Source organism: Chelmon rostratus, chromosome 21 (assembly GCF_017976325.1).
Source record: "Chelmon rostratus isolate fCheRos1 chromosome 21, fCheRos1.pri, whole genome shotgun sequence".
Lineage (NCBI taxonomy): Eukaryota > Metazoa > Chordata > Actinopteri > Chaetodontiformes > Chaetodontidae > Chelmon > Chelmon rostratus.
The window spans coordinates 13,605,611-13,618,218 of NC_055678.1; the positions used below are offsets into that span (position 1 = coordinate 13,605,611).

General features: G+C 42.6%; 3 protein-coding genes across 5 annotated transcripts; 1 reads left to right on the forward strand and 2 right to left on the reverse strand.

Moving 5' to 3' along the window:
• Positions 1–58: 58 nt before the first annotated feature.
• On the reverse strand, positions 59–5,839 carry anks3 (ankyrin repeat and sterile alpha motif domain containing 3). 2 transcript variants are annotated; one of them, XM_041962758.1, is made up of 16 exons: positions 5,768–5,839; positions 5,145–5,342; positions 4,851–5,049; positions 4,167–4,288; positions 4,004–4,085; positions 3,741–3,858; positions 3,478–3,627; positions 2,573–2,698; positions 2,297–2,412; positions 2,038–2,202; positions 1,774–1,898; positions 1,538–1,679; positions 1,178–1,451; positions 1,027–1,098; positions 848–939; positions 59–740 (listed from the first exon to the last, which is right to left on the reverse strand). In XM_041962758.1, the coding sequence occupies exons 2-15, from the start codon at positions 5,309–5,311 to the stop codon at positions 857–859; spliced, it is 1,941 nt and encodes a 646-aa protein (XP_041818692.1). In that variant the 5' UTR covers positions 5,312–5,342; positions 5,768–5,839; the 3' UTR covers positions 59–740; positions 848–856. The 2 variants fall into 2 exon arrangements, with proteins under 2 accessions (XP_041818692.1, XP_041818693.1); XM_041962759.1 differs by having other exon boundaries at positions 5,145–5,365; positions 5,768–5,805.
• Positions 5,840–6,580: 741 nt separating this feature from the next.
• On the reverse strand, positions 6,581–8,641 carry c21h8orf33 (chromosome 21 C8orf33 homolog). Its single transcript, XM_041963232.1, has 5 exons — positions 8,426–8,641; positions 7,638–8,095; positions 7,466–7,556; positions 7,131–7,277; positions 6,581–7,036 (listed from the first exon to the last, which is right to left on the reverse strand). The coding sequence occupies exons 1-5, from the start codon at positions 8,451–8,453 to the stop codon at positions 6,822–6,824; spliced, it is 939 nt and encodes a 312-aa protein (XP_041819166.1). The 5' UTR covers positions 8,454–8,641; the 3' UTR covers positions 6,581–6,821.
• Positions 8,642–10,640: 1,999 nt separating this feature from the next.
• h3f3d (H3 histone, family 3D) lies at positions 10,641–12,505 on the forward strand. Of its 2 annotated transcripts, none has more exons than XM_041962053.1 (4): positions 10,641–10,694; positions 11,474–11,616; positions 11,790–11,943; positions 12,054–12,505. In XM_041962053.1, exons 2-4 carry the CDS (start codon positions 11,489–11,491, stop codon positions 12,180–12,182), a joined length of 411 nt encoding a protein of 136 aa, XP_041817987.1. In that variant the 5' UTR covers positions 10,641–10,694; positions 11,474–11,488; the 3' UTR covers positions 12,183–12,505. The 2 variants fall into 2 exon arrangements, with proteins under 2 accessions (XP_041817987.1, XP_041817988.1); XM_041962054.1 differs by having other exon boundaries at positions 10,645–10,699.
• Positions 12,506–12,608: the final 103 nt, after the last annotated feature.

The following is a 12,608-nucleotide window of genomic DNA, read 5'->3' on the forward strand; positions in this document are numbered from 1 at the left end:
CAAAGGCAACAAGGTTCGAATTCAGGACCAAGTAAAATCAAGACTATGTGCAAAAAAATAAAGGTTTAAAAGAAGATTTTCATCTTTTTATTCATAACTCTGCATCTAAACATGTAAATGTCTACAGCATTACAGTAAAATGGCTTGAAAAGATCTTCCCTGGTGATGATTAACTGACAGGTTTCACACATTTCTCTCGTCTTAAAAAACGCATTCAGCAGGACATTTTCAAACACCTAACAGCATACAAATACCAGATTCCATTCAAATAAAGCAGAACTTTTAACCACTTATTTTAACTTTGACTACTTTGATGAAACGTACCTCTTCGGCTGGTGGGATGACCATAATTTAAACCACATTTCATATGGGAAGAGAGTACATCTTGTAAGAAATGTTTCACAGTATTACAGCCTCTGATCTGCGATCAGTCTCTCCTCTCTGTGCATTTTTACAACCCAACTACAGGAGTCCAGTAAACACCAGCACAAGCGTGTGAGGGCCAGGTACCCTTCCTGCCTGTTTGTCATTTCCCTGCAGTAGCTGCCGTTGCCCTTGGCCTTGTCCACATCTGGCGAGCTCTGGTCCATCAGCCAATCCCAGAGGAGCGGCAGGTCAGCTGCTTTGCTCCCCGAGCCGCTCTGGTCCGGCGTGGCCGGCCTCGTCTTTGGCCTTCTTTCTTTTCAGTGAAATTGTTCAGGGTGGTTCAATCACCCTCCGTCAAACAATGGTGAAAGCCTCTTCAAAGACAAGAAACAAAAATGAAAATTTCTTTTGTTGTACCAGCTGTAGAGCTCTTCCAGCACGTATTGTGTCCACCCAGTGTTAGTTTGTTGTAAGTACTCACCGGTAAAGGTTACGGCCGTTCCCAGCTATCTGAGACTTTTTCGGGGGCACTCAGTCGCCTCAGACTCTGAAGCATGGTTTGCAGGGTCGCCGCTGTGATGACGAAACAACCAGGCACCAGAATTAGACTCCACTGATGATACAAAACCACCTTCATCACTGAGCATTACACCATCTTACCCAGTTGTTCTTCATGGGAATCCAGCTTTTTTATTAGCTCTGCAACACTGGAGAGTGTCAGGCCCTCGTCAGCTGCAAGCAGAGGCCAAATCATTTGTTTGTAATCACAAAAAGCAAAAGGTGTTATCCAGCAAAGGACATCTAAGCTCACCTTTAACATCAGCGTCGCCCTCTGTTTTATCTCGCACGCGAGCATTAGAGCTGCTGTTCCCATCGGTAGAGAAACAGGACAGCAGTTCAGTGCAGCGGGCCCTGGACTCAGCCAGCGTGGCGCTCATTTCCTGAGCCATCCGGTGGTTCTCCACCAGCTCAGCGTGGACCCTCCTCCATGCCATCTTGTCCTCCATGAGACACCCCTCCATCACAGTACGCAGCTCCTTCTCCTGAGACACCTGGCTCTGCAGGCTCTCCACCTCCTCGCAGCGCTACATGGGGAGAGAGTCAGGCGAATGCGTGTCAGTCAAGAGAAGTCAGATTTGTGAGGAAGTGGGTTTTTTTCCGCTGCGGTTACCTTGTGTAGCTGAATGGCCATCTCCTGCATCTCGGCCTCAAGCTGGTCAGCGTACGCCTGTTCCAGAGCATCGCTGGGCGGTCGAGCACTGCTGTGCCACCTTGCAATTGCCGAGGTCATCTTACGCTTGGGTCCGAACAATCTGGTGAGCAAGGACGGATTCAGCATTTCATACCATCAGAAAACAAACACTGTGTGCTGGGTTGACTGTGAAAGAGGAGCATGGGGTGTCTTACGTGATCCCTATTTCTTTGAGATCATTTTCGGTCAGGGTGAGAAATATTCGCAGGTCAATGTCTTGCTCCTCAAGTAAAGGGAGATACTTTGAGAAGCCAATTTGTTCCAAGAACTCTGCCAGATCCTACAGGAAGAGAAGATTTTAAGGCTGGTCAACAACCCAAGACAGTGCAGATGAAACTGGCCATGAGTGTCTCTCTCACACACACACATATATCAGTCATATTACTGACAGATCAGAAAGAAAGCAAACATAAACATGCCTTTGGACCAGTATAGGAGGGTGGAAGACCAACATGTGATCGCATCCCACAATTTACTGTGCCACTGGAGTGAGCTGCATCGTTGCTTCCATGGCGACTCTTGCCTTTTGAGTGATGGCCCTTATTGACTCTGCGAGAGCTGCTCTTTTTGCACTGGTCTGAGTCCTGGTGGAGAGAGGTACACCGTGTCACTGCAACATCTCAATCCAATCTGCTGTTTGACTCCATAACAGTGAGATTCCTGTGCTCCTGTGTTCACCTCGTTACTCTCCACAGAACCTTCCCAGTTGAGGCCAATCACATGAGGCAGGCCTTCACTGCTGCTGCTGCTGCTCCTCATGGTGGGCATGTCATTGTCAAAGAACGGACTGTCATCTGTGGCATCATATAAAATGAATTGCTTTGGCAGATGTCAAAGGACATTCCTCATTTTACAAATGATCACACCAAGTGCAGTTTTCCTGTGGTGCATTTCTTCCAAACACACGTACGTATTTCAGATGGCACAAAAATCTGGCAATCGTGCGCTTCTCACCTCTGCTGCTGTTGCTCTGGCCGTCCAGCTCGTTGATGGGTGAGGTCACGTCACGGTAGCAGATGCCTTCGCTCTGTTCACCAATATCACGGAATGTCATGTAGCCTGGCGGCACCGCAGGAGGCTCTGTGAGGAGAAGAGCAGTATTAACAAACCACCTCCTGTGTCCTACACAGCACAGTAGTTTCACAGACAGAATAAAGCAAATAACATGTCCCATTTTTTGACCATTGTGATGACATTTCAATATACAGTCTGTCCTTCGTACACAAAGTGTAAGTCTCAATCAACCTAGGTAATGTACAGACTGATTGTACTTCCTCTTTTAGACACTTTTGTGTAATGTCTGAAACTATAACCCTGATACAAAGTTTGAAAACTGTAAAACAAAACAGAATGGGAAAATTTGATCATCCTTTTTGACATATACTCAATAGGAAACAACACAAAGACAATACATTTAACATTTTACCTCATCAGCTTCATTGATTTTTGTAAATATCTGCTTATTCTGAATTTGAGGCAACAACATGTTTCAAACACGTTGGGACAGTTGTGGAATGATCCAAAAACTCCTGTTTGGATCATTCCACAGGTAAACAGGTTGATTGGTAACAGGTGATAGTATCATGATTGAGTATGAAAGGAGCATCCTGGACAGGCTCAGTCGTTCAAAAGCGAGGATGGAGCGAGGTTCAATACTTTCTGAACACATGATTGTGTAAGGGATGTTACTACTTATGTTGTTTGTAAATACAGTTTCTTTGCGAATGATTGCATTCTGTTTGTATTTCCATTTTACACGACGTCCTGACTTTTTTGGAATCAGGATTGTACACTGCACTGTTAATGTGTGACCCGGTATGGATACAGGTTGGCAGACTGGAAGTCTTATGTGACACTACCACACAGTTTGCTGGTGCCTCCTACTCGGAACTTGGCGATGGCCTGGGGCCCATCGTGGATGCTTATGCCTTTAGCTCGGTTGCGACCCGACCTAATCCTTGGCGGTGCGCTGTCCGAGTCCTCAGAGGAGCTCAGGTCTTCATAGTGTCCTGATAAGTTGGAACACAGAATAAAGAGAAAAAAAATCAGAAAAGAAAGAAAAGAAAGAATCATGTATTTTGTAAAAATACACAATGAGAAGTTAAGCTGTTTCAACAAGCACCTGGTTTGATCCTTGGAGAACGCGAGTCAATGAGGCTGACGATCTTGGTGTAGCCGTACATCATGGCGAGGGCACGGGCAGTCTCTCCTTTAGCGTTGCGGTCATCGACTTTAACTTTCTGTAAATGATTAAAACAAAACATGTTAGGATCATAAGGCATTACCTCTGTGTCAGTGGGACAATGTGTAACCCATCACATTTCCTGGTGCCGTGTCTCTGTCTCTGAGTAGTAACGAGCATGTTTGAAGAGGTAACCTACTTACATGGTCAAGCAGGTTCTGAACAATGATTTCATGTCCCGAAGCAGCAGCTTCCATCAGGGGAGTAAAACCAGACCCTGGCTCCCTGTGGATGAAAGAAAAAGTAATGAAAACCTCTGTCTGATTGGAGTGTTGCAGTAGCTTGGGGGTGAATGAAGACACTCACTTGACATTGGTGTCAGCGTTATTATCCAGCAGGAACTTGACCATCTGCTGGTGGCCTGTGCTTGTGCAGTGGAACAAAGCGGTCCAGCCTCGAGAATCCTTCAGCTCCAACTCAGCACCTTGCTTTTGGGGTAAGAAAAACAAGAATCCTAGTCATGCAGTCATGTATAAAAGTGTTCCTTTGGACACATTCAATATTGCATTAGCTTGTGGATATGTCTATAGGCTTACTGTGTCATCGCTACCAGCAAGTGGCTTTCACTTACAAGATGCTGGACATTAAAGAGCCATACTAGTGGTTTTAGCCCATTAACTATGAATCACATTAGTTTTACATCACTGTCCAGCAATTTCTTTTTTAAAAATCCTGCTTTCCAGGCAGCATTTGTTTATCATTCATTTCACAAATCATCTTAGACTTGAAAGTTGTTGGTGTCACATGTTACATTTGCATGAGAAAACTGCTGAAATCTTCGTTGCTGGTCCAGTCAAAGCCAACATCTGGGTTTTTTTTCTGGGAGAGAAACCAGCCAAACAGCAACCTTTTGCACTGAAAAGGCATTTACAACATTGTTGTGGCTTTGTCCACTTTGTCACTGTAAAGTGTGACAATGTTGCATGGTGATTTTGCATGAAGAAATACCTGAACATGTTCTGCTTTAACTGTTACTGAGCCGTTTTGTACCTGAAGCAGGAAGTATGCAATACTTTCATTCCCGCAGCTTGCTGCCAGCATCAAGGGGGTTAATCCTTTGGCAGTGGCAGCATTTACATTCACACCGGCCTCCAGCAAGAGATTTGCAATGTTGTCATGGCCGATGTAGGACGCATACATCAGTGGGGTCCATCCTCCAATGTTCTTGCCATCCAGGTCCACCTCACGTCTGAGAAGACATAATATCACAGTAATCAATACACATAGTGTGCCACAAACACTGAACGCTGGTGATACGTTCACTGTTATGATTTTGCCACCCACTTTTTGATGCACTCTGCCACCACGTCGTACTGGCCGATGGAGCAGGCGGTGTGGAGGTCCAGGGGGACATCCAGCTCCTCAGGTCGCACCAGAGTGTCACCCAGCCACAAGGAGAGGCTGGCACCCAGTTGCTCTGATTCACTGGCCTCGTCACTTAGCTCGGACATTTTCTACGTCTTTGCTCGCCCCTCCACACACCTGAGGACAGAGACGGACTGACACTGAGCACAGAAGTTAAAGATGAAAAGTTCAGGACCATAAAGACCTGGATTCACACTTTAAAGGCAAGTTAACTTAACTGAATATCACAGGACATTTGTTGTCAAAGTTGTGGATGTTTAGCGTGTGATAAACATATGAATATTGCCAAATAATACTAGCTCTGACTTGCAATTACTCTAAGGCTAGTGTTGATTTATATATTTATTAGCTTTAACTCGAAACTTTGCCTTTTTAGCTAGCTCACAGTTAGCTCGGCTAGATAACGTCAAGCCAGTATGAACTTTTTCCCCACCACAGACTTACCAAACAAAATATGTATAAAATTAAGTCTTGAAACGATCACACAACAACCTAAACTAACATTTCATAACGTAGCCGAATGTCAAGAGTTAAACACTTACAGCCAACAGGTTGCGTTAGTTTGTTTCCTCAGCGTCTGAAACTTTTTCTTGTTTTGTGTGTCACACTCAATTGTGCTCGTGTTGAATCTGGCCCCGCCCTTTCCTGTTTGAAAGGTACCGCTCAAGTTTTTAACAGCACACACACTAATATATTAAAGTGTGGCCGGTGTTATCCTGAACTGCAAAATATTTGAGTTTGTAGGTGTCAAAGAATCAGATTTTTTTTTCTATTTATTGGGACTGTTTTCCATCCTGGGAGTTGGTCCCATCAAGGGATACCCTAAAAATCTGAGGGGTCAGCATATCAGGGATAAGAAATAAGAAGTAAGAAATTTACTTTTCAGATTTGTGATTTGCTCACCTCTCCTGTCCACACCAAAATCTGTAAAGAAAAGTCACAAGTAGTAACGTAACTCAATTTTGAGGGGTCACAAGCCAAAAAGATTGGGAACCACTCACATAAGCTAATGCTATGATGAAGTGACATTTTTACATAATGTAGTGTTGTTTCCTCAGCCAGCAAATGTATGAGGGAGCTGACATAATCAATAGATGATATTTTAGCGTTCAGACTGCCGTTCACTAACTACTTCATTAGAGGTTTGACGGGTGTAAAGCATAATGAATGTAAAGCTGGTCACAATTAACAGAAACACTTAACAAGAAAACTTTTAGTACCTCTTTGACCCTAACCCAAAATAACTGCTATACTGTACAAGTATGGCACAAGCCTTTGGTAAAACTATGACAAACTCTGCTTTATTTGAAGTTTATAATTGTACACATTCATATAAAAAAATACAACACAAACAAAAATACAAAATTCTTTATTTAGAGATATGGCACAAACAGAAACTAAAGGGTGCGTGAGAGCATTTGAATATTTTGAATATTAGTATTGTGTTTGTTTTTGGATCATCATCTCCAAAGTAGACCCTATTTCATGTGCTTTTTGTTGTTTCCATCACAAAGAACGTTCAGCACACAATTCAAAACAGTCTGTACAGGCACAGTCCAGCATAATGTATGATGAAACAAGTCCTCCGGGTGCAAATCAGAGAAAATTGAAGCGAAACTCCTCCTTTGACGGGGTAAAGACAAAAGCTGACGCCTCCTCCTGAGTCTGTGCTTTCAGGTCTGTGTCCTGGGCTTTGGGTTGCTGCCGGTTCTCCTCTGTGGCTGCCGTCTGGGTTCTGACTTCAGCTCTCCGGTGGAAAACACACTTCTTTGGAGAATATGACACAACTTTGACCTGAGCTGATGCAGTTTCTGTTGGGAATGGAGAAATCTGTCAATTGATTGTCTTCTGTTAAGGTGAGCAACTTCTGCTGCTCAAATCACTTCACTGTTACAATACACTCACCACTCTGAATGAGTTTGTACTGCTTGCTCTTCTCTTCCTCCATTTTTTTCCTGTAATCTCCAGTCATGCCTCTCATCACCTGCCTCTTCTTGGCCAGAGGAGCTTTGGAGCTCCGTAGAGTCTTCAGGGCACGAGAGGCTTCCTCCTCTGCGGGGAGAAAATATTCACAACAAATATTTCATTCACACTGGGCTTCACTTGTGGACCTCAGAACATGGTCTGAGTAATCAAATACCAAATGGATTTTCTATACAAGTGAGAGTTTACAGCGCTTAACTTCTGACCAGCTGAGTGTAAAGTGTTTAAACAGACAATGTTTAAGGTGAACATCATACTCTGTTTCGGCGTGCCCTTCTGGGACCTCATTCCCAATTCCAGCTGCTCGATGCACCAGTCCAGCTGTCTGTTCAGCTGCTCTTCTGCACTCTGAAAGACATTCGGATATCAAATCAGCTAATTAAGTGGAAACCACCATGATTACGTTAAAGGAAAACATTTAACACTCACCAGCTCTGTCCCTTGGCCTCCTTGACTTCCCTCAGCTGAACTTGGCTTCTGCTGTGGCTCGGTGCTATCTGAGGGCTTTTTCTTTCCAGATTTCTTCTTCTTCTTGGCTTTTGACTGCACCGATGGTTCAGGCGGAGAGTTCACCTCCTGTGGAGGGGAAGGCTTCTCATCTTGGATGCCTGGAGATGAAGCGTCTGGGGTCTCCGTTGTCTCCATATCTTCTACAGGCGCAACAGAGGGAATCTGAAAGTTGAAGGCAAATGCAGAGCTTTGCCCCGTAAAAGATATCCGGCCTGCTGCTGGTTCGGCCCTGTCTGATGACAGAGATGTTTCCTCCTGCGGCACTGCGGGGCTGTCGGATAAGAAATTAAATCTGAAGGTGTTGTCACTGCGAGTCCAGAGGGGCTCCTCAGCTCTGGCTTCGACAGGAGCGGAGCTGTTTGACTTGGGTTCTATATCTGTTGAGTAAACATACAAAAAACCAAATAATAATAATAATAGTAATAGTATTACTCATTCCATTAATTAATTATAGCAGATACAGACAAATGTAGAACATATCCTGCCATCAGTTAAGACATTCAAGCCCACAACAAGTCCTGTTGATTTCAGATAAATCAAAACGGGGAAGATTTTAAGACAAACTGTCCACTCAAACTTCAAATATGAATCCACATATTTCCCCCAGATGCGGCCAATAATAAACCACACTCGTGCGTGCAGCAAGTCTCGTAGGAATCATGTTAAGCTTGTGCTGCGTTAAGACTTGTAATTAAATCATAATGTACCTATAAACAGCAGCCGCTGCTCGGTCATGCTGATTCTTCCAGTGTTGCAGGTTTTCAGCTGAAAGGCGCCAGTCAGACGGAACTACTTAACTCGACGCTTCAGTGATATACACCTACTCGGTCGAACAAGTTTTAGTAAGCTTTTTCTTTTTTAAAATACTGTTATTTTCTTCCATGAAATGGTGCTGTGTTCAGAAACTCACCACCGGTGTCACTTGAGAATAGGTCCGTCTGATATCGTTTCCCCACCGCTACACTGGTTCCGCGTGAAGGTGTTTACGTGACCCGGCTGGTTGCGCGAGTGAGTTGACACACGTAGGACGAAAAAAAATGTTTTTATGTATGACAAACGTCAAAAAAACAGACACAGTCCTATAGACTGATCTGATATTTCTCCTGGATGAAAAAATATGTTATTAAATCGAAACATATTTTGAATATTTTAAATATTTTTTAAATTTATATTATTTTCTAATATTTTTTTTAATTTGACATTTTTCTTCCCACTGCTATCACATGCTGCTGTAATGCCCCAATCTCCCCGGTTGGGGATAAATAAAGTTTTATCTTATCTTCTCTTAATATGACATCGGTCTTCATGGATTTACTTGAACTAGAAAAGTATATTTAATTTATAGCTGTAGAAAAAAAAACTTTTAGAGCCTGAAAAACAAACAACAACAAAAAACAATAGTGAGGTACAAGAGAATGGATATATTAACAAAAACATGAAATAAAAATATATAAAATCTGGTCTAAGCAATATGAAGAGGACGGCAGCAAACACGACAGACTAAATAAAGACTGTAATCACTCACTGTATGTTAACAAAGCTGTCTCGGGAATAACAGGAAAGGGTAATTTCATAGACAATGAGACAAGTTGATTTTGTCACCATGAGGCTGCTGGTGGCTGGGTGCTCTCTGTATCAGCTTCCAGCTGGGCCCTCCTCTTTAAACACAGACACAAGGCTGTTTGTGTTTTACACTTGTCGCCTGATTCTTGACCAGATCCCAGGACTGTCAGGGGTGTTTCCAAAACAAATGCTGTGCTAAGAAAGCAGAATGATCGATCAAAGTTCTGTCAGCAGACCCATGATGGTGAATATTTTGTGGTACTCAGGCCTTCACACAATGGCTTATGGTTTTCTCAAACCATTTGTGGAAGTGCAGAGATGCACAAACTGTGTTAGGTATATATATTTGTGCACACTATAGGTTTTATATATGTGTTATGAAAGGAACAGTGCTATAGTTTATTTCTGCTCTTTGATATTTTTTGAGATTACAGCCAAATATAATTTTCTGGACTCTGAAAACAGCTGGCTTTTGCCAGAGACTGAGGGTGTGTGAGTACAACTGTATCCCAAGCAGAATATCCAATGCATTAACCTTTCCCCTTTCCATCATTACCCACCATTAACCAGGTTTTTTCCGTCCAATACAAAGGTGAAGATATTTATTTGTACATAAAATAATAATAATACATTTTATCACCTTTCATACAGAAAATGCAGCTCAAAGTGCTTTACAATAAAGAAATTATAGGCGCCCAGTACTTCATTAAAAACGGCAAGGAATTAACCTAAAAACTGACAAAATTAATGGAAAATAAAATGGAAAATTAATCCCGCTTGATCAATCATTAAAAAAATAGATAGTAAAATGATTAAAGCACACAACAATGCACAACATAAGATGGAAGATAAAATCCAGTGAACAACACCAATAAAATAGAATTCACAAAAGTTTCAGGCCTTTATCAGGAAAGTCATAGGCAGTTGAAGGATAAAGTAAAGAGATAAATTCACATAACAGAGCATATCCGTTGTTCAATAGGACAGCTTTGTTCCATTTAATGAAAAGAAATGGATTTGGTCGGTGAGCACCGTATTGTAAAAGATCACTTGACACATTTGACACACAATGATGTAAAACCAAATGATAACACCATAACTGAAGAAGAACCAGGAAGAAGCAGTTTCATTATCATAACTAAATGTAAAAATATGTCGATATCTCAGGAAAGTAAAAGAAGGCACGTTTTGTCCCAATCTTTTTCAAATCCAGAGACAGTGATCCTCCTTTTTTCCTCCACTAATCACATTCCGTCAGAGACTTGACTCTGAACCAATCGTGTAAGACCAGGGGCGGGACTTCAAGCGCCCCTCCTCCTAAACTATAAATACCACCTCCTGTAAGCTCGGATAATATAGTCATACGACAAGCAAGGAGGAATCATAGACTTCCCGGATAAATAAACAGAAAGGGTAACGTAAGAGCGATTACGATTAGTATTGTGTTTTTTTTATATATTCTTTGTTGATAGCTATTGTCTGTATGGTGTACTTTGAATTCCAAGTCGTTAAGAAACAAAAAATACAGTTGGACTAGTGTTAATCGTCATCCATTTGACAACAAAACGGCGCGCGCTATAGCAAGTTGGCTAACTGTTAGCTCCCTTTAAGGTGCTCTGTACAAACTTTGCTTACCAAGAAACCAGTGATATCATTATTGAACGTACGATTTGGGTTTACATCACTTACAAGGCAATATATCAAACTGCCTTAGGTGGTAACGATGTCTCAGTGTTGTAACGTTAAACCATTGTGGTGGCTCGCTGGCGCCATTTTGCAGCCGTCCATGCTAGCTTTCAATTTGCTTGCTAACGACAGCAAAGAAACGTGTGTGTCCCCTGTAGCTTAATGGTGGCGGGGCTTTGTATATGCTTGTTTATTAAATTAAAACCATCGGTGTGTCGACAGACATACCTTGTCTGCATATTAAGAGGCGTCCCACTGACTAATGACCAACCGCCGCTAATATGACGTTTGCTTCGTATCTGTTCGTGCAAATATTGAAAGTGAAAATGTAAAGAAAATAGTTTATATTTGGTAATGTGGACGCGGGTCATAGCTGAGTGTTAGTGGCAACGGTGCTACAGTGCATACCTCACTCAGGCTGCAATTCGGTCCTGTAAAGACATTACTGAGAGCCGAACCAAAATGTAACACGTTGTTTGTTTTGTCTATTGTTTGTTTTTTTTCAGACCCGCAGGTAAAGTATGGCTCGTACTAAGCAGACCGCTCGTAAATCCACCGGAGGAAAGGCGCCGAGGAAGCAGCTGGCCACCAAAGCTGCCAGGAAAAGCGCGCCATCCACCGGTGGAGTGAAGAAGCCTCACAGATACAGGTACACGTGTGAACGAGTTATCAGGCTTTCTCTTGTCTCCATACATGCATTACTTCTGGCAATTTTGCCAGGGTCGAGCGTGCCGATTTTTTTTTTTTTTTTTTTTATACAAGGAATGTCTAAATTCCAGCTCTGCTCTGGACCCTTAAATGATGTGTCATTTGTCTTTGCAGGCCTGGTACTGTTGCTTTGCGTGAGATCCGTAGGTACCAGAAGTCCACCGAGCTGCTCATCAGGAAGCTGCCTTTCCAGCGTCTTGTCAGGGAAATTGCCCAGGATTTCAAGACAGATCTGCGTTTCCAGAGTGCAGCTATTGGTGCTCTGCAGGTATGGCACATGGTCCTTTTACACATACCAGAAAAGAGTCGGGTCATTAGTTTAACAAGTAATGGTCTTCTGATTTGTTTAAAAAGTTACCTTCTTCTCCTCCCACGTAGGAAGCCAGTGAGGCATACTTGGTCGGACTGTTTGAGGACACCAACCTGTGCGCTATTCACGCAAAGAGGGTTACCATCATGCCCAAGGACATTCAGCTGGCCAGGCGAATTAGAGGAGAGCGTGCATAGATGATCAGATTTTGTCTTTTTAGAGGGGGGTGGGTGGGGCTGACTGGGGTTTGTTTTGTAAATCTTGAATTATTACCAGCATGTGTGCCACCTAATTTGTCATGTGTAGTTTCAGGCATGTTTTGTTTTTGTACTTAATGTGTCATTTCACTCTTGACTTTCTCAACTGTCCCATTCACTGTAGAGTAGAGCTGTACATCCTGAAAAACAAAATATTCCACTGCCTTTCTCAGGTTTGCAATGTATTTTAGATTCTCTACCTTTTTTTATCCTATGTGTGCATGTCATAGGATTTCTTGTGCTGTAAATAAACTTTCCGCTACCTCAAATTCTTGGTCTGTTTTTTTTTTTTTTTCTTCCCTTATGTGTTGGATTGATAGATCTGTGTGCTTAAAATGAGTACACCAATATTAGAGGTAGTGTAAA

Coding starts and splice junctions, on each gene's coding strand:
- anks3 (XM_041962758.1), bottom strand. CDS start 5,311: ATGTCCGAGCTAAGTGACGAGGCCAGTGAATCAGAGCAACTGGGTGCC. Junction 4,086..4,166: donor AACGCTGACACCAATGTCAA/GTGAGTGTCTTC, acceptor TTTCATCCACAG/GGAGCCAGGGTCTGGTTTTA. Junction 2,699..3,477: donor AGGCACCAGCAAACTGTGTG/GTAGTGTCACAT, acceptor TTCTCCTCACAG/AGCCTCCTGCGGTGCCGCCA.
- c21h8orf33 (XM_041963232.1), bottom strand. CDS start 8,453: ATGACCGAGCAGCGGCTGCTGTTTATAG. Junction 7,278..7,465: donor GAAGGGCACGCCGAAACAGA/GTATGATGTTCA, acceptor TTCTCCCCGCAG/AGGAGGAAGCCTCTCGTGCC. Junction 7,037..7,130: donor GTACAAACTCATTCAGAGTG/GTGAGTGTATTG, acceptor CATTCCCAACAG/AAACTGCATCAGCTCAGGTC.
- h3f3d (XM_041962053.1), top strand. CDS start 11,489: ATGGCTCGTACTAAGCAGACCGCTCGTAAATCCACCGGAGGAAAGGCG. Junction 11,617..11,789: donor AAGAAGCCTCACAGATACAG/GTACACGTGTGA, acceptor TTGTCTTTGCAG/GCCTGGTACTGTTGCTTTGC. Junction 11,944..12,053: donor CAGCTATTGGTGCTCTGCAG/GTATGGCACATG, acceptor CCTCCCACGTAG/GAAGCCAGTGAGGCATACTT.